At 39.0% G+C, this 25,076-nt stretch overlaps 2 protein-coding genes across 7 annotated transcripts in view; both read right to left on the bottom strand.

Annotated features, from left to right (window-relative positions):
• prkcbb (protein kinase C, beta b) overlaps window positions 1-13,340 on the bottom strand; it is a 100,958-nt gene extending 87,618 nt beyond the window's left edge. Inside the window, exons 1-2 of one of the 2 annotated variants that reach the window (XM_043233748.1) lie at window positions 12,966-13,340; window positions 12,011-12,042 (exon numbers count right to left, since the gene is read on the bottom strand). In XM_043233748.1, the coding sequence (XP_043089683.1) occupies window positions 12,011-12,042; window positions 12,966-13,135 (202 nt within the window). In that variant the 5' untranslated portion in view covers window positions 13,136-13,340. The remainder of the gene's footprint in view (window positions 1-12,010; window positions 12,043-12,965) is intronic. The other variant, XM_043233747.1, reaches the window with a different exon arrangement.
• Window positions 13,341-17,391: 4,051 nt separating this feature from the next.
• Window positions 17,392-24,695, bottom strand: smarce1 (SWI/SNF related, matrix associated, actin dependent regulator of chromatin, subfamily e, member 1). 5 transcript variants are annotated; one of them, XM_043235209.1, is made up of 11 exons: window positions 24,583-24,695; window positions 23,669-23,721; window positions 23,310-23,352; window positions 21,982-22,086; window positions 21,130-21,222; window positions 20,488-20,619; window positions 20,231-20,402; window positions 18,862-19,034; window positions 18,679-18,780; window positions 18,336-18,573; window positions 17,392-18,247 (listed from the first exon to the last, which is right to left on the bottom strand). In XM_043235209.1, the coding sequence occupies exons 4-11, from the start codon at window positions 22,081-22,083 to the stop codon at window positions 18,033-18,035; spliced, it is 1,227 nt and encodes a 408-aa protein (XP_043091144.1). In that variant the 5' UTR covers window positions 22,084-22,086; window positions 23,310-23,352; window positions 23,669-23,721; window positions 24,583-24,695; the 3' UTR covers window positions 17,392-18,032. The 5 variants fall into 5 exon arrangements, with proteins under 5 accessions (XP_043091144.1, XP_043091145.1, XP_043091146.1 ...); XM_043235210.1 differs by having other exon boundaries at window positions 21,988-22,086; XM_043235211.1 differs by having other exon boundaries at window positions 21,142-21,222; window positions 24,583-24,694.
• Between the last annotated feature and the right edge of the window lie 381 nt (window positions 24,696-25,076).

Raw genomic sequence — 25,076 nt, 5'->3', positions numbered from 1 at the left:
CGGCTACAGCGACTTTCAGTACAGCGTGTGCGCTCGGTCTACAGTCAGCGGTGACAGGGGCACAAGTAAATCTCACTTCATGACTACAGCTATGCCGATTACTGACTTATATTAAAAGCGATGAGTTGTGTATATAGATTTAAAAGACAGCAGTGATTTTCTTTGCAACTGATCCAGGATCAGAGGACAGCAGACGGTAGGCAGAGTCCTGCGCTTTGTTTTATCTATAAATTTACTCTACACGTGCTAAAAGCCCTTTCCAGACAAGAGCCGTTTTCCCTGGGGTTACTTAAATTTTATGATTTTGTACCTGTCTGAATTGACCATATCTGCATTTTTAACACACAAAGCACACATTACATTTGAAATAAAGTTCAATACTCTATATTTTCCAGTAAACATGCAGTATTGGTAGATAGCAATATATTCACAAATGTCTGCAGCTAACTGATAAGGTGCTGATATCTGATGAATCCCAAGATTTAGACATTTTTTGGCAAATTCCTGAATAAAACAACAGTTGGTGGTAAGCAAAGTACAGCTGGCACCCCATCTTACAAGAAAAAGATATCAAATCAAAATCAAATCACACAGACTGCTCACAACAGCCAATACAGTATCTTTGATATTGTATTTCATCCCTAAAATAACTGCAGTTTGCATAGTTAAAACGTGATTTAAAATAATATTCCTGACTGAGTATTACTATAACAACTGGTCATGGCATGAGTTTAGTGACAGTCTTCATTTGAATTATCTAAACCAAACGCTTCCTTTTTTGTATAATTGACACTATAATGAAAAATAATCTGCAGCGGAAGTTAAAACTAACACTAGCAGCTTAAAAACCACTAAAGAGAAGTCAAGTTTACTTTGATATGCTACTTTCTTGCGCTCTGACCCAAAAACAATTCTATTTAGCTGGATATAATCTTGAGAAGCAGTGATATTTGGGACAGTGCATCCACAAGAGTGACAGAGAGAAATAGCGAGAAAGAGAGAGAGAGCGCTTCAGAAGTAGTCATGTACTGTGAGGCTACCCATCTCCTGTTGCCTAGCAACTGCAGCAAGCAGTTAAATGGTCCTATGGGTTAAATGGGTTTGAGGAGCACTGCAGCACTATTACCGAAGCCTTCTTACAGGTCTTTACTTCACCAATCATCATCAGCACCATCTACACACCCTATTTACTTTCATTCAAGCCAGATCATGTAGAATGTAATGTATAATTATGCATAAATGGAGTATGACATGAATCAGTGCGACACTATGAATCAAAAAAGAGGCATTTCTGGTTTTATCCGCATTTACCACAAGTATAAACAGCTCATCGTGGATTAACAGAAACCTGAAAGCGTAGAAAAATTCTTTCCTCGGGTCTCTAAGGCAATTTGGGCATTTTGATATCAGCTGAACTGAATAAGCACATTCAGATCAGATGCAGAGATTAAATTCATTTATTTAGCAATGATTTATTTGGTAGTTTGGAGCTTAAGAAAAAGACCTAAAAACACACAAACAATGAAAATGAAATTCACATCAGTGTTAAAGCTTCTCATTTAACTTTACTCATAATTTTCTCCTTTCAATCCAAAACCTGGCTGAGTCAGTGGAAAGCTTGCATATGCATATTCCTCCATGTTCTACAGCAGAAAGACCAATTCAATTGCTGGCCAGAGGGAATTCACTGCATTAACATCGATCAGGCTCATACAATAGCATCAATACCCAGTAGGGTCAATACTAAAAAAAAAAAAAAAAAATTCAACGACAGGCTGTCTAACAAAAAAAAAAAAAGGTCTGTCCTGGCCACCATGCCTTTCTGTGCACTTCCAGAAAACAGAAGCAAAGACTTAAGTGGTTTTGTAAAAACATCTTACATGTGAATGAAGTCATTCAGACAAAGTTTCAGGTAGTGACTGATAATTTTTTTACCAACTCCGTTTATTTTGGGACTAAATTACGTAAGGTGGTTAAAGTTTCAAAAGTTTGGTGGCATAAAAAAGCCTCTTACACTCATCAAGGCTGCATTTATTTGATTAAAAAATACAGTATAATAGTAATACTATGAAATATTAGTCGCATAATTTAAAATGCTTGCATTGTAATATATTTGAAAATGTATTTCTGTGATGCAAAGCTAAATTATCAGCACCCATCACTCCAGTCTTCAGTGTCACATGATGCTCAAGAAACATTTATTATCATTATCAATATTGATAATTAAACTTTGACCTTAATGTTTTTTCAGGACTCTCTGATGAATGTAAATTCAAAAGAACATAACTTATTTGAATTATAGTAACATTATGTCTTTAAAGTCACTTACTGTTTTCTTTCAGAATAAAACTATTTTAAAAAATCTATACACAAAATACACATCTATATAGCATGGTCACACTTTATTTTAAGGTTCAATTCTCATTAATAACAAAATCATTCAGTACGACTTTTGCCTCAAACTTCCAATTTGCTTATTAATGGTTAATAAAGTAGTTAAGTTTAGGCATTGGGTAGAATTAGGGATGTAGAATATGGTCATGCAGAATATGTGTTTTAGAAGTACTAATAAACAGTTACTATATGCTAATAACTAGTTAATAGCCACAACTGGTCCCTATACTAACGTGTGGCATATACAGGCCTCAAACCTTTGAATTGCATCATATAAAAACATTTCCAAACTGTTTATGAAGAACATTATTCTTTTTAAAGTCACTGAAGTCACTATGTCACATCTTACTACGAGAATAGCTAGTAAAAGCTAACTGTTAGCATTTGCCATTCATCTCAATAGCAGCTGTAAGATGTGTCTAGCAGTCGAGGCTAACTGGACAATGCTAACCCTGCAAAACCGTCGAGAGGTGACCTGAATTGCTCCCTGAAGAAAATATCAGGTATTCTGCAGCTATTCTTTTCTTTTAGTGTGGTATTCATGCAACCCAAGACATTCCGTTTCTGTCAGGTAAAGTAGGCCAATAGTGAACCTCACTGCTTTTTGATATATTTTTAAACATTCAACCAAAGCCTCCTGTCTTTGTCAACTCAGGTAAGGCCAGTAGCTGTGCTTAAAAAGAGCCCCTGTGTCCTAACATACTTGCATTTCAATTAAAAGTGTGACTGATAGCCTGGGGAAGCTTTTAACCTAGCTGGCCCACTCTGAGATTGCCCATTTTTAATATGCGACTGACAGTGATCCCAGCGGTGAACCTGACTTTACTTTAATACATAAACACCTGCACCTGCACCTCAAACTGCCTCTCAGTTCAGCTCACCAGCAGAGATTCGGCCTCCACTCACAGCTGTACCATGTGTGAACATTTCAGTCTGAAGTTAAAAAGAGACACTTCACCCCAAAAACAAAATTCTGTCAGGGCCCTAGCTCTCAAATCTCATTCATATTTTTGAATATTTATTCTCAGCCTTCTTCTACTTGTAAATGGTGTTGAGATTGCTGCATTTCAGACTGTCTACTTCTCATGTTTGTGATCATTGCTCAAGGGATGCACAATGTATCGGTGTCATATTGGTGATGGTACAAGGCTTTAAGGGATAAATTTACCGGGAACAAAACATAAATTGATGTTCCCAGAATTCTCTGCATTGCATTTCAAATTTTGCTTGAATTTATGATTTAAAAATCACAATGTTTTCTCATCGGTGAAGTTTATTAGAGTAGCATGTTACATCTAATGTTGTTAAATTATTGTTTATTGCATATTTTAGTGTAATGAGTCTCACCATTATGGCGTTTAGTGTTTGTCTGAATGACACTGAGCACCCTCTACATTTGATATTATATAAATGCTGCTTGTGTTGGGCTTTGGTTCATCATGTGACTTTCTCTTCACCACCTGCATTTTGTGGATAGTGTATTTCAATGATACAAAACAGATTTTAGCACTTTAATAGGTTGGTGTATTAACATTATGTCAGTTAAAGAAATTACTGTAATTTAAAGATGGGTTTAAAAACACTGAGAATTTGATAACACTAGAAAATAATATTTAGCAAATCTAAGCAAAAGAATTGACAGATACAGCACACATTTTCTTTTAAGTTAAGCAATACTGAGCAAATACTCCAGAGTGGATATAGACCAAGACAGTTCACTCATATTAATATGAATGGGAGAAACTGCAATCCACAATATGGTGGAAGTCCCACCTTCTAAATAAAGGCTATCGGGAATTGCCTCACTACAGAGGCTGTTAGAAGCTTGGTTTCTAATAAAAACAGACTGCATATGCAGCTTGGCAGGGGCAACCTGAAATACATGCTCTTTAATGCTTTTTAGAAGCATGAGAAACAATATTTCTGAAACAGTTCATGTCAGATTTTGTTGATGATTTGAAATATGTTACTAAACACTTTCAGTATTTCCCCATTCAAGTAACAGGTCTTTCATGCCTGAAATGCCCTTAGGCATTGCAAATATGGCCAGAGTCAAATTACTTCTTTTGAGAAGTACTTTGCTAACTCTTTATTGATAATAGTGTCACTCTGCTTTTTAGTTAAGATAATAGTCATAAGCTATTTAAAAAAAATGCTGGATAACAGAATTATTGTTTTAGGGTGAAATATACAGACTGAAAAGAAGAAATGCCCAGTCTGTACTAAAAGCATGACAGAACTACTTAGCATGTGGAAGTTGTCAGCGAGGTTGATATCTGGACAGTTCCTCTGCACTCTTGTGTTCTCTGTTCTGACAGCACTCTCAGACTGTGGTCTTTGAATCATTGTCAGTCATTGTGATAACGCTGTAACTCAAGCACAGAGATACAAGGAGGAATCAGACATGTTGATAGATCTGTGACAGGATCCCACACTCAAAGAACTAGCACAGTAAAGTGAAGGCCTGGGTGGGTGACACACATCTAAAATGGCAGGTAAATGTTGACATCTCAGATTTACAGATCCTCTTTTGAATCTCTCTTTACTTCTCACAGATGTGGGCGACCACACTGGAAAAGCAGAGACTGTTTACATAAAAACAGATGATGAACCAAAGTAGTCCTACCATTGCTCCAACTATGACGCCAGCACATCTATATCAAGCACAGTGAGCTTTTTCTGCCCATTTAAATATAAAAATTGACATTTAAAACAGGCATAAAAACAATTCTAGCTGTACATTCTCTTATTCTGCAATCTGTTAGTTGAATTAACAACAAGATGCATTTTCAAATTTTTAAACTCACTGCCATTCTGTAAAGGCCATTCACATTAAGATCGTTGACTATAATAATAATTATACTGCCAACCAATGCAAAAATAAGGTTCTGTTAATTATAAGTGTATAATCCAGGTATGTTTGATGCTTTAAAAACACATCATGAGCTCTTAAAAATCAGGTGGATTCTGAATGAACCTCGATGTTTCTATCATTCATCAGCTACAAAAAAGCTCACTTACCAAATAAGGCTAGACACTGCTAAAGTAAGACCAAGAACGATGCACAAGCAATATGTAAATAAAAAAAATAAACATAGGAAAAATTAATTGTATTTAAACTTCACCAGCAGAACGCCAGCATTTCTGGTGCAAGTCAAAAGAGGACCTATGATGGATACTCTATTGGATACTTCTAGTCTTTTATAATCCACCAGGCAGAAATTACAATTTGAATTGCTTTGAAAAGTTATAGCACATCTCTCCTCAACAAGACCCATGATTTAAAGTATCATTAGGTGCCTTAGCAAGCACCATTAAACAGTGTAAGTCCTCAAAGTGTCTATCTAGCTGCAGCTTAAAACCGGACTGCCTCACTGATGGAGTGAGATCTCTCTTATGGCCCATTTAAAAGTAAGGCCAACTAAGACAAGATGGTCCCCACAGGACCTCCAGCCAGCCAGTTTCAGACGCTCAGCTGGTGGCTGCCTCTCCTGTCCTCCTAACCCTCTTTCCAACTTCCAACAGACCCGCCGGCCAGCACACACATCAAATACAGCGCCGGCTACCATCAAACAAAGAGCACCTGAACAGCCAGCTCGTGAGGTGAAGGTCAAAACTCTTCCAAAAGCTCTCTCATTTAGCCTGAGTACTTTCAGGCCATCGAAACTGAAAACTGACAAATGACATAAATATTGAAAGGACTGAAGTTGGTTTAATTTAGGAGAGAGAGCAAATAAGGTCCAGCAGAAGGGAATATCAAGCCTCATGCATCTTGTCCTCTGGGACACTAGAGCCACAAAGGTCAGACATGTTTGTTCTAAACACAAGGATCCTGTTCTGCAGTAAACAACCTTGTAGTGTCAATAGACCAGGAACCTTCCATTGGGTGGCCTGGAAAACACCGCCATGATCTAATCTGGTTGAAAGCACCGGGAGAGGCTAACAGCATTCAGGACTAAATTGAGTTTCAACTGTACTTGCTTAACATGGAGGCACTTTTACAGGCAGTTGAATGTCCTCATTGCATTATTACACGCATTCTCTTCCTGCAATGGGCTCTCGGCAGACCTTTTTATTAGGTCCCGAAAGCCAAGCAGATGGCCCTTGTTGGGCACTTCTATCCATGTGTAATTGGCTCTCAACATTCATTAGCTGGTTGAAACATCAGCAATCAGCCATTGACTACTCAGATTTAACTTCTAACGCAAATGGATTCCGATCAAAATTGGATCATAGCTACAATAGGACTTTAGGGGAATCTTTTTTTTTTTTCTATTTGAGTTGAGATGATAAAAGAACACATTGTGATGATGGCAGAAGAAAAAAATTGGAAATACAGCTGTGCTACATTCACACAGTTAGTGTTGATATGTGTGGACTAACAGATTTCAAATTGTCATGGATATTATTAGCTTCCAATTGAAGATCCAACGACAGCGAGTTCATTCTCAAAATTCAGGTTTGTGTACTAAAAACTGAAGGGAGACAGTTAGGTTAATAAATGCAGTTGTCAGTCTAGTTTATATCCAAAATGTGTGTTATGAGCCTATTTAACAGAAGCGTATTTAGCATTCTAAATCATGACTGACATAGTGAAACTCAAAAGAATACACTCTAAATGTACTAGATTTTAGTGAACTGGCAAATTACAGACTTGTTTCAAATCTTATTTCTACAATTTTAGAAAAGTTGCACGTATTGTTTTGCAGGAAGGAAGGTTTCAGGCCCCATCATAGCACAGAAACTACACTTGTTGAATTTACAAATGATTTGTTTCTTGCATCAGACCAAGACTGCGTCTCATTCCTAGGTTTACTTGTACTTTACGTTAGTGCTACGTTTGACACTATAGATCATTGGTTTCAAACTCAATTCCTGGAGGTCACAGCTCTGAACAGTTTAGCTCCAGATCCATATCACACCTGCATGAAAGTTTCTAGTGATCCTGAAGGCCTTTATCAACTGGATCGGGTTCGACTAGGGTTGTAGCTAAACTCTGCAGAGCTGTGTCCCTCCGGGAATTGAATTTGAGACCATTGCTATAGATCATGACATACTCAGATCAATTAAAAAGCCTATACAGATATTCAAGAACAGGCTTTAAGATGGTTTAGATACTACCTGTCCGACCTATACCATTTTAATTATTTAAATGGGGAATTATCCCAATTAACACCAATAAAGTTTGGAGTGCCACAAGGATATGTTTTAGACTGTCCGCTATTTTCAATATTGCTTTCATCAGGCGCACACACATTGCCATATAACTTTACTTCCGATCTGTGTTTATTGTGGTTAGTGCAGCCAGCTACAAACGCAGCTAATGAGTAATGTTGGTCTCAGGTTATTGTGCTGTGGGATGTATTTCCCATACATTTATTTATTTGTGGCGACCTGATTTTCCAGAAGGCCTTGTTGAATAAACATAAGCAAAATTTAAATGATTAAATACACAAATACTGCTTGAATTTTCAAAAACTGCTGTGGACACTGAGTATTTAAAGGATCAAAGGAACACTTTTTTGAAAATAGGCTCATTCTCCAAGTTATATCGTTTTTGAATCCCTTCAACTGACCTCTGGGTATGGCGATATCACTTTTAGCATTGCTTAGCATAGATTATTGAATCTGACTAGACCAGAAGCATCTTTTTACCTATTTAAAACCTGACTCTTCTGTAGCTAAATTGTGTATCAGGCCCAACGGAAAATGAAAAGCTGCGGTTTTCTATGCTGATATAACTGGGAAATATACTCTGCAACAGTAGGCCATGGGATGGCAGCACATATAATTTCTGTATTTCAGAGCAAGTGTACAACACTGATGTAAATTGTACCTTTTTTCTACTAGACTAATGTGATTTCAGTGGGACTAAAGCATTTACGTTACACTGATGAATTACTGTTTTATTCTGAAATCTATTCTGACTGAAACTTGAAAGTGCATGTAAATGTTATTAATGAGATCACACAGAGGGCAAATGGAAACTTCTGCCTCTAAGATTTTTCTCCTGAGGGAAAACAGTATTCTCTAATGTGCCTCCTCTAGTGTTTCAGAAAAGATATCAATGTCTCAAACTGCACACAGAATTGCTACGATATCAAATGTGCAATCAAAAGGTCAAACATTTTAAAAAGAAATCAAACATATTTCATCAAATTCTTTCAAAACCAAAACTATGCCTTCTACAACGATGTTCTACAGCTCTATACTCTTACTAAGTATCAACAATTGTCTTATTTGTCTCTAGTTTTAGGAGAAGCATTCAAGTTGATATTTCAATTGTAAATGTCTAAAAACCAACTCTCTTGAGAAACCTCACTGCAAAAAAAAAAAAAAACTTCCTTGTTAGATGCACTGATACACACAGCTTCACTCCTCTCTACAGTAGAACGCAACAGTGCCTTATGTCGCCATTGATCATTTATATTTTTCCCCTCAAAATGAGGCTACTGTCTGGAACATGCCATTCCAAAGCTGCTAAAATGGAGCAAACACATGAATTATTCTTGCGAGAACAGGGTGATGACGTATATGAACCGGTGCCATGTTCTCTGATGATTGAGGTTCTTCTATGTGTTTCACATACTACTGATCTCCCCGAACGCCTACACATACCCCCCCCCCCTTATTTAAGCACTGCTTCATGGAACACTTATGCTATTTATAGAGGCTTTAAACGGCCCACACCTTCATATGTGGTTATGTTCTGCCTTTGCACAGAACAGAGCGAGGTGTGAGACACCCCCCGCATCACAAATATATAAATGCAATCACAGTCTGCTTCGATTTCCAAGGGCATTTAGGCAGAAGGTGAGTGGTCGGAGATATACAAGTGAAATCATCAGGGTGGTTTTGTAAGGTGTTAGTGTATAAATAATGATAAATGCCGTTAATGAGACTTTCAGTAAGTCTGAGTGATTCTGATCAATCTCCACCAATATCTTCTCATATCATTGCATTGTTTTTTTCTTACATCAATCAAATTCCTAATGCACATTTTTGTTAAAACAGTAATTTTCCTATAAAAAAGCAAGTAAAATGGACAATTAACAGATGGTTGTCACAAAAAAAAGCAAACGTGTACATTAATGACTTTACTCTGAAATATGACATTCAATTGAAGTTTTAGATTTTTTCCTTGTATTTTTTTCATCTGCCCATCTTGCTAGTCACTATCCCATCTCATCATTCATGCACTTCTCCTCCGTCTCTGTTGCTCAACTCTATCCAGATGTAGCACGTTCTGCCAGCTCTTCTTCAAACTCGTAATTTTGCAATTAAGACTGAGAAGGCAAAAGAGGCTCTCCTAAGCAGCTGGCTCACCATCAAGCTGACAGCAAGAGGAAATCCTCTTTTATTATTTACTCACTGTTTTCCACACACTGATGATTAAGGAAGAACCAGATCACAGTTGTACTGGTATTCTATAAGGATCGAAACCTTCCTTAGTAAACCTTCCTTAGTGCCTTTCTCTTCTTCTTCATAGAACGCACACAAAAATTGAGTTTCGAGTTTGTCCCTTTAGTCTCGTTGCTGTTAAACAGATGATGGATGCACAGTTACGTTAAAAGGTCTTGAAGGCAAACGCATTTCCTGTGTTTTCTAGACACTATAATCCTCAATTAGTAATGAACGTTATTATGAATAGGCTATAATATTATAATATTATGTCCACACCTTAAATCTTAAATCACCTTAAAGTCATGGTGACCCAGTAACTGGAGATTCAGTGTTGGATGTAACAGTACAAATAACATGACTTGCGTAATCAGATTATTTATTTGAAGTAACTAATAAAATAACAAATAACCTCTTGTCCTGTTAAGAGAAATTAGGATTGAAGTACAGAGGGTAGTCACATTCCATTAACTTTATAGGCTGTACTACATAAGCAAACGTGTAGTGTTATTTAGGGCGTTTTCAGACCTGTAGATAACTTGCTTTGTTCCAATACAACGACTTAAGTTACAAAGTTGCATTCTGCTTTGCGTTGTATTGTTGCATGTTCCATTCAACTCAAAGGAACCATTCAGGCAATCTCTGGCTGGTGGTTTTTGGTGCAGATCTAAGCGCAACTGTCATGTTCACATAAAGAGAGAAAAAAAATCAGGCATCAGCTTCCGAAACAAACACTCCAAACAAACTTGGTATTAGTCCTCCCTTACACAAACAGATCTATACCTATGCCTACTCATCTCACATTTTTCAGATTCCATAAAATGTCCAGGCTGCTCTCTTCTAGTCAACTAAATTAATTAGGACTGTCACTATTTCAAAAATACCTTCGAATGTAGTACAAAATTCTTTAAATCAGTGATGGAAACTCGTGCATTCACAATAAACACCAAAAGGAGCAGAAGAAACTGCACGAAGTACATTAATAATGAACAAGACGTATAGATCCTACACTGTTCTAACAGAGCTTCACTCTTCGAGGCATAATCTACAGGAGGCACAAACAGCTTTGCTCTCCAGAAGAGAACCTCAGGTTTCAGCATGTCTGAGCATGACCTTGCAGAAGAATTCCCTTTCTCCCTCAGCTCCTATGGGGTCCCATATTCCAGATACAATCGATGGAAGGATTCAACAGGTTTAGAGAAGATTTGAGAACCCGACTGAAAGAAAAGAGCTAGGAACACAGGGAGAGAGCAGAAAGATCGAGCAGTGGGTAAAGTCATCATACACTCAACTGTGCACCTGTAATTAGAGCTAGCGCTGAAGCCTGCGGTGGAAAAATGGAGAAGCGCAGCACCGCAGAGGGTGCCATTGACCTGCCGTGACCGGTAATTGCAGTCGTCTTAAAGAACATCCAGTGCCTTCAGTGCATAAGAGGGGAGCAGGAATTAAAATCACTTTTCCAGCGTAATTTAGACTCAAACAGTGAAGAAAACAGCTATCCACAGGTCTTCAGGAACAAATTGCAATGTTAGAAAACGTGCCAAAACTTCCACGCTTGCTTCCTGTGCAAGACTTTGAAAAAAAGCTGTGCGGATGGTCTCTTTGCATAAGATGAGAAATGCTTGTTCATACTCCAACGTGAAAGGCGTCACTCAGAAACACGATAATTAGACTCACGAGACAAATGGGAGGCATGAACATCTGCGGTGAGGACATCAGATGCTTCAAATCAGACTTCTGTTATTAAAATGATTTAAATGAGATCTGCGGATATCGGAGCTTGTCGAGAATACTGCAGGACCACCTATTTTACAAGTGTGCAAATTTCTAGTTTATGAAACATCCTGTTAATTAGGTTCCATTTTACTGTTGAGTTGCTTTGTGTAATGTCTCAATACCTACTCTATAAAGGTGAATTATACGTGAGGAACCATTTTGAGATTCTCAAGATCATCGCACTGGTGAAAACCTCTGAAAAACCTCAAGGCTCTCTTTCAAAATGGACCTTATAAGTTGCATAAACATGCAAGACGCTAAATAAACCTGTCCTCAAGTAACACCTTTGCAAGGAAAAAGCTTTGAAACGTGTTAAATATAAAATACTGAAAGTCCTTGAAAAGGATTAACTGTTGCTGACTCGTTGCAAGACATTTACAAATGCCACCACAGGCACTTTTCTGAGATATTTCAAAATACATAAAGAATAAATTCTTACCTTGACACTGAAATCCTTGTTTCCCAAAACCCCTGAAAAATAAAATCAAGTGTTCATTAAAAGAAAATACCAGAACCATAATTTTTAAAGATTTACACTCACACTGAATCACTTTGTGGTTTGATGAGTCATGTATGACTGGTTTATTTCTTTTACTGTCTTATACTCTTGCATAGTCTTACAACAACGATCAAGTAATTTTTTCATTCATATTTTTACATTTTTATTTTACTTTGTACTTTACACATTTTACTTTGGGAAATCAATAAAGCTGTGGCTCAAAACCAAGTGAGCTCCTACTGAAACAGCATTTGGTCAGCTGAGTCTACATATGATGCCCATAAAGGAGTGCCGTCTAAATAGACAGCACAATAGGACCTGAGACAGTGTTACACCTGAGCTGCAACAGTAACAGGTCCGCCTTTATGGAAAGCCATTTTAACATGCATTCCTTTAATTAACGAAAATCAATTTTTATGTTACAATACCTTTCATTTGTTATTCATTTATTAGACAACAGCGTCTTTTCCTGTGCATTTTACTAGAAATATTTCTAATTGAACTAACAAGATAATGTATTAAAATAATTTAAATTAACAGCAAAGGGTCAGTTCTGGCAGGTCATTTACACATAAAAAAAAAAAAAAAAACATTTTAAAGACATACACTAAAGCCTCTCTCCGTTAGTAAAAAGAAAATGTACAAAATGTATAGCAGTTGCCAGAATTGCTACTAGTTATTAATGAATGAGTACTATCGGTATGTACTGAATATGCACATGTATTTTAATAAACAATTGCATGTACATTTGAAGGCTACCAGTCACTGATGTATTTACTCGGCAATACTTAAAAAAAAAAAAAAAAGAACTAGCGACACGATACTACGTGGTTTCAATAAATGAATGTTAAAACGGCTTGCCATACACTTCAGTAAGACGCGCAAAAACTCTTACCAGATAAAGTCCGTGCAGTGGCTGCAGAAAGTAGGCTGCTTGAAGAAGCGAGCGATAAACTTGTGGTTCTTAACTTCGTGAACGTTCTTCTGTCTCAGAGCACCTTGTCGGGCAAAGCCCCTCATGGGTGCGCTCCTCTCCTCTCCATCGCTGTTCGACTGCTCTGCCATTCTTAACGCGGGGAAAGTTTGCGCGAGCCTGTACACTGGAGTGAGTTGCGCGGAGTGCGTACATGTAATGCAAAGCTTCAGACTGCGATGAACTCTCAGGCGCGATGCTTTGCGTCCCTCTCCGCCCAAGTGCCCTCCTTACGCACCGGTACACGCACACGCACACACACACACACACACACATACACGCGCGCGCGCGCGAGCTGACGCGCCGTTACAAGACTCCTCCCACCCTCCCACTCATTTACCTTTGGCAAGCTGAGCTGATTGATAGAGATTCTGTCAAACCTCTCTCACATTTACACGAAGGACCTCGGCGGCATAATGAAAAGGAGACGACGGGAAACATTTACGAGGAGATAATGAGACGCGAGGCTCGTGAAAATGTAAATGGCAAGAGAAGCGTCAATCACAGAGCTCGTCACTGCCTCGTGGATAGGCTGCTGTGTAAGCAGAACACCAACTCTAAGTGATAAAACTTAGAAAAAAATTCGAAATGCTTTTTTATACAAAAAGGAATTACACTTTGGAGAAATGATCAGAATCACTTACAAGCACGAAGTCTAGACCGTAGTCGCGTAGAAAAAGCGATTAGTTGTACGTGGAGCGGGTCGCCCCCTCATGGGCACTAACGTGTTGACATCACATGACCAGGTCTAGAAAAGGCACAGAATTTTTTCAAAGATCGCATTTGTCTAGATTAAATAGAGCGCGTGCGCTAAGTATTAGAACGAGAGAAGCAAAAAGACACGTAGGCTGCCCGTTTTTGCGTGAAGCCGGAAATTAGTCAAATTAGTAAAACCTCACTGCTGATAGGTTCACATCATGGTTGACTTGGGATGATACGAGCCAGGTAAAAATTAAACATTTAATTAATTTGAGCGCATATTCATAACCGACGACTGATTAGGCCATATCAAGATAATTAGGAAATCGTTCCTAAATTTAATTAGCCTGTTATTTAATTACATGCAATATGATAAAATGCGGCGAAATAAGAACGAATAATTATGTTATACTGGGTAGGATCCACACTTTCCGTATTTCAGTTCTGATGTATTTATTGTTGTTCAATAGAATCCTAAATATGTGGTTACGTTTGGCTACATGCATGAAAAAAAGCACCAGCTCTGTCGTTACTTCATATACATTTGTACAGTGTTGTGACCAAACCCTCAAGTAAGGAAACGCAATTAATGCTAACACTTTTACAACAGCACCAAGCATTTTCTTTAGGGGTTTTGATGCAACAGGCAGCAGCGGGTTCTCTGATCTCCCCAAAGCCTGGAGCTGCAGGGAGAGCGAGTTATTTTGGTGGCTGCTCACATAAATTGACGTCTAAGCTTTGTTACATAAATTTTTGTGTTGTGTCCCAGCTGACTCTTTTCAGCAGAGTTGTTTCATTCCTGTTCTGTGACGCACTAACAAGTAGGAGGCAAGGACAACCAGCGGCTGAGAGTACAATGGCACCATGCACTTACCGGGAGAGACTGAGTAACCCTCAGCAGGGAGCTTGAACTTCTGGTGCTGATGCTGTCATGTTACTGTGGATCATATCGTGTGATTCATGCTCGGTGCTGAACCGCTAGACGTCAGGGGACGCCGCAGTCGATTATATTGGTAATCGATTGCATTGATGAATCGTGCATTGCGAGTTTGCGAAGAAGGTGCACAGGGAGATCGCATGAATATCACATGTATGTATGTGCGCAAAGAGCATTGCATTAAAAGGCACTATAAATTAAAAAAAATAAAACTAGGCGGCAGCCCCTACTGTAATGCATTTAAAAGATCCAATCATGCATCGCTTTTTTTAACCTAAAGGCGCATGCGCATTAGCTGAGCAGCAAAAAAAACCCCACACACAGCTCTTACACAATTTTGTAAAATTTAATTCCCGATTTATAATGTATAATACACATATAGGCTACATTGAGAGGTATTTATGTAAACACAACACTGACAGACAAACATTTGTTTCTCCATTAGGAGCTTTAATAAATAACTGATGAGTTTAGGCCGGGGCTGTCCAAACTCGCGTCCGGCAGAGTTTAGCTCCAACTTGCCTTAACAAACCTGCATGGAAGTTTCTAGCATGCCTAGTAAGAGCTTGATTAGCTGATTCAGGTGTGTTCAAATAGGGTTGGAGCTAAACTCTGCAGGACACCGGCTCCCAGGACCGAGTTTGGACAGCCCTGGCGCCGGATAAACCAAAATTTTATTAATGCAGTCTGCCATTCATATTGACGCAGTGAAGGCAGTTGAAAATAAATTGGTGAACGAATGCTAGTATCATTGTCAATGCAGAAACATACACATGGACTGCCTGGCTACTGCTCTTGTAACATTTCTAAACACCTTTTAGAGGGTTATGGCTTCTTTTTACAACAGCACAGAAATAGTTCACCCAGTTACTAACCATGTCTTTTGAAGCCTGTATGCCTTACTTTCATCTGTGGAACATAAAAGGAGATAATTATAGCAGAATGTCCCAATTCAGTTTCCCTGCAAGGAAGTGAACGGTGTAAACATTCTTCAAAACATCTCATTTTACATTTCTTGAAAGAAAGAAAATGAGTTTGTAATGACATGATAATGCGTGTAGGTGAAATTTCATTCATTTTTAGCAAACCTTTCCTTTAAAACCTTCTTAACATGCCCTCGCAAGCGCCACGTGTTGCAAAATTCATCTCTACTGCAGATGAAATGGCTCATTATTGCTTCCAGAGCTGTTGTAAAGTTTTGTGTCGTGAAGTCCTTTTTAAATATGTTTTTGCCTGGCTGACACTGTCTTTTCCCGCGTTAAGGAGTCAGAGGAAGCTGTTAAATGCGCAACAGCATGCGAGATGGACAGAAACGCAACCTAGAACTGTGTAGTTTAATGCTGGAGCTGGAGTTACAGAGTTAAGGTCACAGAGATCACCTGTGAGTAGCGATGCCCACAAGCTAACAGCATCCAGAGCAGCTTACCTGCTCTGCGCCCACTACGCTTGCTGCTGGTGGTCGCCCACGCACAGACATCTTACCTACTGTTCATGCAATGAAATCCTGTGATTTGCAAGTCTTCTTTGTGAGTTTGTGCATTTTGTGAGAGAGGTTCCTCAAGACTGGAACCTCAGACACCTATTGATGTAGCTTTCGTTTGTTTGTTCTTTGTAAAATGCATTTGATTTTTAAGCACATCCATCATTGCAAAATCTTTCCCTTTTTTTGGTGGGCAGAGCAAAATTTAACAAAATGAAACACTGCCGCCTGCTGTTGGAATATGTGTTAAACACACACTTCTTAGGGATGGTTTAGATAAAATAGAAAATTATATATATATATATATATATATATATATATATATATATATATATATATATAGTAAAAAGATATTAATTGTTCTTTCTTATGATCCACAGAAGAAAACAAAATACATACAGGTTTGCAATTGCGTTCTTCACTTTAAATGATTATTTTTTATAATTTTACTACACCGGTTTTTGCTATACTTGTTACAATCCACTTCGAAAAGAATATAATACATTCAGTACTCTGAGATATAAGCCTATTGGTCCTAAAAATGTCTTGTAACCTTTTCTAGTGTCTGATCTCTGCCTCTCTGTAATGCTGTGGAGTTAAATGGAATAATAAGCAGCATGTGAGTCTTTTTCCCTATGGTTGCTATGGAGATGCCTTTACATAATGATAAATATAGGTTAATCAAATCCTTTAAAACACTTAGGATTTTTCTGTTCTGCCTGATGGAAGATCATGTGCACAAAATCTTATTAGGACAAAGCAATTTGTATTAGTTCATTTATCTAGTTTATCCGTTCATTACTCTCAACTCTCTGCAAATCATTGTTTAAATTGTTGGTTAGTATAATGTAATTTAGCATGAACGCAACTTAATTAAAAAAATGAAAAGCTAAACCTAAAATCAGACAATACATAACTCTAACTTGTATCTGGAACTTATATAATGTGCTTATCCACTGACTGAAACAAAGCACTACTGATTTTAAATGGATTCTGCTACAGGACGAGTCAGAGTTGAATGGGCTTCAAATTACGATTTAGATCCAGAAATTGATTTTATGAAGTTTTACACTTTTTTTTCCCCCATCAGCATGTTTTCCAGATTTTGCTTTTAATGACAGTAGTTGGAGTCGTTAGGAAACTATTTTTATCAGTAATGTAATGCAATGCAAGTTATACAGACATCCCAACAAGTAAAAATAACAAACCATAAACCACTAGACAAAAGAGCATTTGTTTAAAACAGACATAGAAATCACTTTATTGAGGGAATGCCTTCCAACAATACAAAAACAATAATCCAGAGGCTTAATGTAATACCATTCCATGTAGATATCTGTTCTGTGTGGTCAATCTTTTGCAATGGAAAAATCATGAGCGCTAGCATGGCTTTATTTTGAAGTAAAAAAAAAACAAAAAAAAACTACAGCCCACAGACTACTCAACTAAGCTGTGAAAGAATAAAACAAAAGGTATACCATCATGCCACAGATAGATAAAACATGGTAAGTGACGGTAAATAACCTTGCATTTCGGCTTTTTGGAATTTTTTTTTAATAAAAATTGGTGACTGCAGGATGTATTACATTTTACTCAACATTTGCTCTCTTTACAATGATAAAACAGCTTTTTAAATGGCCATAAAAGGCTCTTAACATCAGGGTTAGGATAAGTAAATGTGAGTAAATGTGCCTGACTGAATGTGTGTGGAACAACCAAGATTCTGCTGTCCTTCCAAAACAATTCACGTAAGAACATTTAGGGAGAAGGAAAAAAAAAAATTTTCACCGTTCACCGTGGCAGGTCATAGGATTACAAATCCTAGAGGACACATGACTTTACACAGAGCGAAGTGAGCTTTTGTAAATGAATGTTATTGTGGCGGGGCGGGCAGCCGCTCTTCAGGGGTGTCTGAGGCCTGGGGTTCTGCTGGGGGTCCAGAGCTGCTCTCAGATGGAGCAGTGCTATCGCTGGTGCCCTCGTCTGTAGCGCCCTCTGCTGGCTCAGGTTGGGCCGGTTTATCTCCTGCTGCAGCCGGGGCGCCTTGCTCGGCCTCCTGAGATCCTTCAGAAGCTTCAGCCAGAGACTCTGCAGAACAGACACCACAGTCAAACATCTTTGACTCCATTTATTGTTGACTATTCAACGTTAGAGAACATAACGGTGCAGGCCTGACCCGTCTCCATAGGAGTGGGCTTGTCTTCTCCATCCTTGGCCTCGCTGGCAGAGGTTTGTTCAGAGTTGGCATTGGCCTGAGAGCCGACGGCAGGCTGCTGCTCTTCTTGAGCGGCTCTTTCCACCTGCTCCGCTGCTTCCCGCTCCCTCTCCTCGGCCCTCCGGCGAGCCGCCTCCTCTGCAGCAGCCATTTCAGCTGCCAGCTTCTCCATGTCCACCTCCACTTTCAGACCGCACAGCTACACAAACACAAACCGCACATCAATCACTGGCAGCGCGTTTGGCATTTGAGCTCAGGCTAAACGCAAAAGTTATTAGTTCAGCGATCAAACCGAATTTCACACCCGTTTTAGCTCGTTATTGAAGGAGTCGGTGCTCTCCAGGAACCTCCTCTTCTTCTCCTGGTGCCGGTCCTCAATTTGAAGCAGCTCTGCTTCAAGCTTTCTCTGTTTGAAAATCAAGGTACAGTGATTAAAGTATACGTTTTGAGCTTTGGGTCTTGTGTGTTTGACATGCTCATCATATACCTGGTGCACCATGAGGGACTGGACTTGGCGTTTGAGGACCTGCATGCGAGCAGTGGTCACCACGGAGCGAACATCAGGCACCACAACCTCGCTCAGGATGTCACTGATGAGCCGGTGGTTTCTCTGGAAACGAGCTGCCGCTATATGCTTCATGGAGAACCCGTCATCATAGTCTACACAGACAGTTCGTATTTAAAAGAAATAGAGAACACAACCAAAGTGCCTTTTTCTCAAATCCACAAGTTTTAGAACTTCCTTTTAAAATATAGTGCCATTCAGATGATTATCTGGAAATAATTATTCAGATAATTACTTCTCAGCAGGAGGCTTGTAAAAAAAATCTGAATGGCTTCATTATATACTTAAGAATTTAGATGCCAACTATTTCCAAGAACGATCCTGGTAGTTTATTTCCCACAAGGTCATAATACATGCAATACACATTTATATCTAAAAAAAATAATTGTTATATTTAAACCCCTGGCACGTGCTAAAAGCAATTTTAAAAAATGCTACCATTATAAACACCCATTTTAACGAAGTTAAAATAAAAAGTTAGGTAATTTGGGATGTGAAACTGCTGGAGGAAGATTCTCTACAGGTATTTGACTAATGTCTCTCCGGGAAAACCCTCCCCAAAAAAACTGCTTCGGAATATGTTTTTTTACTAAATGGTAACAGTAAAACACCTACCATTATTACTCCTTTAGCTGCACATATTCACCATTAATCAGCAATTTTTCATGGGTGGAATCCAGTCATTTAGCAGAAATGCATGCAACTTGGAATTTAGCATAAGGAAAAAGCTTCACAACAGGTTTAAGTGGGTCGGAGAGAACTGCTGTAGAACCAACAGATAGCTGCTTGGTTTGAAAGTCAATCTTCTGTGAGCTGTGCTCCGTATGTCGCTCAACTGTTTACTGGGGATGCACTGAAATGAATTCTGGACTGGAACCAAAATCAAAAATTCTGGATGCACTTGGGCAAAAATGCTTTGTAATGATTATTTTATTGAACTTTTTTGCATTGAAGAGATGCTTTTATCAATTAAAATAGCCAAACTTTTGCTGAAAGTAAACTGGACAGAATTTATATTATAATATTGGTAACAAAAAGGTTTTAGTTAATTACTTCAAAACGAACTAAGAATGAACAATACATTTATTCATCTTAGTTCATTTCAAAATTTACTAATGCAATCAACAGTGAACAACTATTCTCATTTTGTCCTTATTAGCCACAATAGCACTGAAATACGAAATTCAACATTTTTAAACCATGTTTAGTGCTTATATTAAAAGTTTTATTCAAATAAAACATCAACTTAGGTTTTCGCCATCCAAAGGTGCCATTAAGGCGTCAATCTCACCATCAGGGTCCTCAGCAGGTTGGATGCTCATATAGGGCTCGCCCTTGTCTAGGCGCGACTGTCTCTGCCTGCTCTCTTCTTCTAGAGCAGCCTCCGCGCGGTTCTTAGCGTTGACGTACGCCAGGTAGGCCGGAGAGTTGTGGTAGGCCTTCAGAGAGTCATTATACTCGATCTGTGGGGAGATAGAGCTTAGAGCTTAACTTTTCTGGAATCTTACTGAAGGTACTAAAAAAAAAAAAAAAGTGAAAAAGACAAACCTTTTCGGCTTCGTATTCGTTTAAATAGTCCTGTTTTTCCTCATCAGTGAGGTCCCTCCACATGCCACCGATGATCTTCCCAATCTCCCATAGCTTCAGGTCAGGATTAGAGGCTTTAACTTGGTCCCAAACCTAAGAAGATACAAGTGTCAGTTCAAAGTCGACGGAGCAGTGTGGATTCCTGGACGGAGAGGGTTGCATTTTCCCAAAAAGGATAGAGCACCAAGCTTTGCCTACTTTTCTACGCGAAACTAAAGCATGAATGCAGGACAGGAGAGGAAAAAAATAATCGTTGTTTAGGATCTAAACAAAGTGTTGAAATGTAAAATCTCAAAATTTGTCATCTGTTATGGGTTCAGGTAGCACTAACAAACCTAACTGCTTTACATTCATCTTTTAAAAGACTTTTTGCTCACAACAGAAAGGAAATGAGCATATAGATTTTATTCTCAAGTAAATAAACCGGAAATAGATGTCAGCTTCCCAGCCTTGTTGAAGAGAAGAAAGCAATGAAGCCATGTTGGGGTCTACCATCTGAAGGGGAGCAATCAGACCACTGACTTCCCCTCAGCCTTCCAGCTGATTGCAGAAGCGCTCTCCTCAATTTACAAGCAGTAAAAGCAGACACCGTGGGTGTCTTACCTTCCTGCTTACCTTCCGGCTATACCGCATGTAGGGCATCAGCGGCTTGTCGGGCGGTTTGGGCGGCTTAGGAACGGTGATCCCTGAGGAGTTCTGTGGGAGAAGGAAAGAAGCCCACGCGGGGCGTTAGAGATCATGAAGGGCACACGTGGTCATCACAGAAAACAGTGAACTGTCAAAATGGAGCACTATGGAAAGAAAGAGACAGGAGGCAAAAAGCACGGCTGAAAGAAACGATGATAGTGTGAAGTGCTTGGCAAAGGGGGCGGGAGACGTACCTAAATGGCAAACCAAATACAGCACATTAACATTAACCTGACAAGGCCATGCATTAAGCTCTTTTGGACAGAAGGCCACCGTCCTTTACGCCTGAAAATGATTCTGCAGAGGTTTGGATGAAGCCAGCCAACAGCTAAAATGCCTCAAGCTTGCTAAGAAGCCGTGCCAAGTTCCTGCATTTGGCACGGGCATCTAAAGCCATGCGAGTGGACGGCTGTTAGCTCTTGTGCATGATGAGGTGATGAGATGGCCGACGGGGGGAAAGGGGGAACGGTTCTGAGAAGCAATCACTCAGAAGCTACGTTTCATACTGCGTCAATCACACCCATCCAGACGCTACAGCGAGTGAGTGCTTCCCAGAAGCATGAAGACCATGGAAGCTACTAGTTAAAAGCTACAAAACTACCCAAGACTCGACTACCCGACAGACACCTTCAACTCTATGAAATGAGTCTGTACAGTGTAAGAGCAAAGCATTTCACTCTATTTCATATTCAGTTAGCTTTAGCGTCCTCTCGTCTGGGCTTTTAGTCCCTCGGCTGTCGCTAGGGCCCTAGTTGGCACCGGTCCTACCATTACCCTGTTGTTCCCGCCGGGGTTCCCTCCCAGCCTGTAGTTGTTGTAGGCCAGATGGCTGTATGGGTTGTACCCCACAAACCCAGGGGTGGTGGGCATTTGCTGATGGAGACAAATGAGACAAAACACGAATGAGAAATGACACAAACAAGGGAGGAAGGGACAAAAAAAATGAAAAGGAGAGAACCTGCTTTCGTTTTCTGTCATGATTTGCATAAAACATGCAAAAAGCAGCAATCTTTGATAGCAGCACAACCCTGGCATTATTCTACATCCATTTGTAGCAAAGCCACAGGCACTATGGGTGGTGGTGGTGGTGGGACGTAATGAGGTGCTAAAAGGCTTCGTTAACTTTAGGGATTGAGATCGCGAGTATTTGAGCCAAATCTCTCGGCGGCGTGTGACCTGAATAATCAGTCTCAAAACTGACAAAAATAACAGTTCTGGGACACTAAAAGTAATTAACTGGGATTTGGATCAAATATTTCAACCGTTAAGGGATTCAAGATTTCTAAGGATGCGTACGGAGCAAAGCATCAATGCTATATTACTGCGAAGGGTTCTTCGTTTCTATTTTAATGAATGATTTAAATAATTTGTGAAATCCTAAGCATAAAAGGGGGCTCACACACTTAATGCTCCAAACAGTGTTTAATGGATATCCAAGAAAGTTTAACATCTCAAGAGTCTATAAAGTTAAGGCTGCAGAACCTAATAATTGCAGTATGAAAAACTCAATTTATGAAAAACCTAAAAATTTAATTCTTAAAGTCTGTGATTCTCCTGAGAAATGAACAGGTGTTGAGGGTTTCAGAGTGAAGCACCGCACTGTTCATTTACACTCCTGATAAATTAAAACACACACTTTTTTTTGAGTTTTTCCCCAAATCAGTCATCTCCAAAAGAAAGGTTCACACACAAAGATCCAAAGTTACATTATTATTGTTATATACATATTGACGACAAAACCGCCGCAATCATTCTAGTAAAAATTAAACTAATCCTTTTCTATTTTTTTTTTTTTTTCCCTCAATCACAGAAAACCTAATTATTGATCCCCTCCGCTTCATGTAGCCCTTATGATTATTCATTAAACACTTTCAGAGCCTCAATTAAGTGGCATCCTTAGAATAGATTGACAGAGCCTCATGATAGCACTCGTAAAAGTGTAAAACTGCATTAAAAAAAAAATTGCAAAAGCCACCCCATGTGATACTGTGTCCTTCCCACAATCCTCTCCTCTCATCTCTAAGAAATCTATGGTACATGTTTGGGTGATGGAGGGGAGGGGCCATATGGATGATTGGCATGTTGAGTTTACTTACTGTTGTGGGGCTGGGGTGGGGGCTGGGGCATAGGGTGGCCGCTCTGCACGAGAGAAATGGGGGAGAAAGACTTAATACAGTTTTCAAAAGAATCAAAAATTAATAATCAGTGGTAAAGCCTACTTATTCGTCACAGCTGCATCAGTTCAATGTATATAAATCAAGCCACACCAGAAATGTTATTGTCAATTACGTCAAGATAAACTAACCCATGTTTACACATTCAAAGATTAGAGGAAATAGTAATATCAAATATCTCAATGGTAAAGCATTTAATAAAATCATTACTGAATATCTGATAGGTGGGCTTCAAGGGGGTCTAAAAGTGGTCTAATCAATCAGTTGAAATGTGCTCTTACTTGACATCTTGTTTGTAGGATTGAGGATATCAGGCTATCCCCATCATTTGGTTCTGCAATAGGGCAAAAACTTATTAGACGAATAGGCATGCTTTCAATGTGTGCAAAAACAAACATAGCTTGATCGAGCTGCAAACACCATTATTTCAACCTGTTTTATGATCAAGTCGTGGGCTTAAACAATAACACACTCACATGTTTAGCATTAAATATGAAATTCGAGACAACGTTCGGTTGAACTGACCACCGTTTATATGCTTGTTTAATAATGTCCATCAAGATAATAAAAAAAAAGGATATTGTTTATGGATCTCATGCCTGGACTCAATGCGGATAATGGCGCACACAATGAGGCTAGAGAGCTTGCAGCTCGCTAAGAGCTGTATTTGGTGACCAATGAATTAAAACCATAGCCGCATGGGAAAAACAAGAAATAGTGATTATTAACACAAAATATAAGGTAAAGGTGTTGTACCTGGCGAGCTATGAGCATCCCGAGAAGATAACGTTAAGTTAAATTTGAGTCGGCGAAGATGCTAACATGCAAAATAGCAACGAATTAAACTGGCTAACGCAAACTGAGTAACACCACAGATATCTTGAGAAATATAATTTAGTTTCGCATATTAGACAGAACATGTTTTTTGAATTATTTATGCGGTGTTCGACGTTTTTAAAAGCTTTTAATATTTTACAAACGCAGCCCGTTGTCATCGAAACAGCATTAGCTAGCGGGCTAACGTTACAACGTTAACAGCTAAAGTCGGACAACCGTTTAAAATATTCAAATCGCAATACTTGTCAAAGAACTGTGCATGTTTGCTATATTATATCATATATTATGACAAGGATAAAAGGCTGTTGGTGGAAACCAGTAACGCGGAATAAAAAGCACAAGGTTAGCGAGCACTCACCCCCAGCTCCTTTGTTCCCTCAATGCTGCTCCGCCAGGATGTGACACATTTTGAGCTGCATCTGACCTGATTTTCTAGCACATTTCTGCCCCCTAGTGACCATAAACTAGTACTGTACTGACCAGACGCTAGAGAGATAATGCGTTCGCCCAAACCTCCTCCTTCTGTCCGATTTAGCAACGAAATCTGCCCTGTTTTGTTAGATTTAGAAAAAATGCCCAACCTCATATATAGGGTACATATGTGATACACTAAAAATAGGAAACATTCATTGTAAATTGTTATTATATCTACAGTTATGCTTTACGTATTTTTATTTAATTTTTTACCAACCATGTGCAGCCTAGATGGGTATAAGAGATGTCTTTCAAAAACATTAAACATCATAAGAGACCCCTTTCTTTGTACTGTAGTATGTCATTTAAAACATTTTTGTCACTATGTGCCAGATTTTTAAGACAGTTCTCTATTAAATGTCTCTTTTCAGTAAGTTT

This window comes from Puntigrus tetrazona, chromosome 3, assembly GCF_018831695.1.
Source record: "Puntigrus tetrazona isolate hp1 chromosome 3, ASM1883169v1, whole genome shotgun sequence".
NCBI classification, from domain to species: domain Eukaryota; kingdom Metazoa; phylum Chordata; class Actinopteri; order Cypriniformes; family Cyprinidae; genus Puntigrus; species Puntigrus tetrazona.
Note: the sequence above shows the minus strand (reverse complement) of the source record. Positions and strands in the feature narration are given on the sequence as shown.

Excerpts from the sequence above, each read along its gene's own strand:
- smarce1 (XM_043235209.1), bottom strand. The coding sequence starts at position 22,083 with ATGCCCACCACCCCTGGGTTTGTGGGGTACAACCCATACAGCCATCTG. Across the intron at positions 20,403-20,487 it reads ACGAATACGAAGCCGAAAAG|ATCGAGTATAATGACTCTCT; the intron begins GTTTGTCTTTTT and ends ATCTCCCCACAG. Across the intron at positions 18,248-18,335 it reads GCCCACTCCTATGGAGACGG|AGTCTCTGGCTGAAGCTTCT; the intron begins GTCAGGCCTGCA and ends TCTGTTCTGCAG.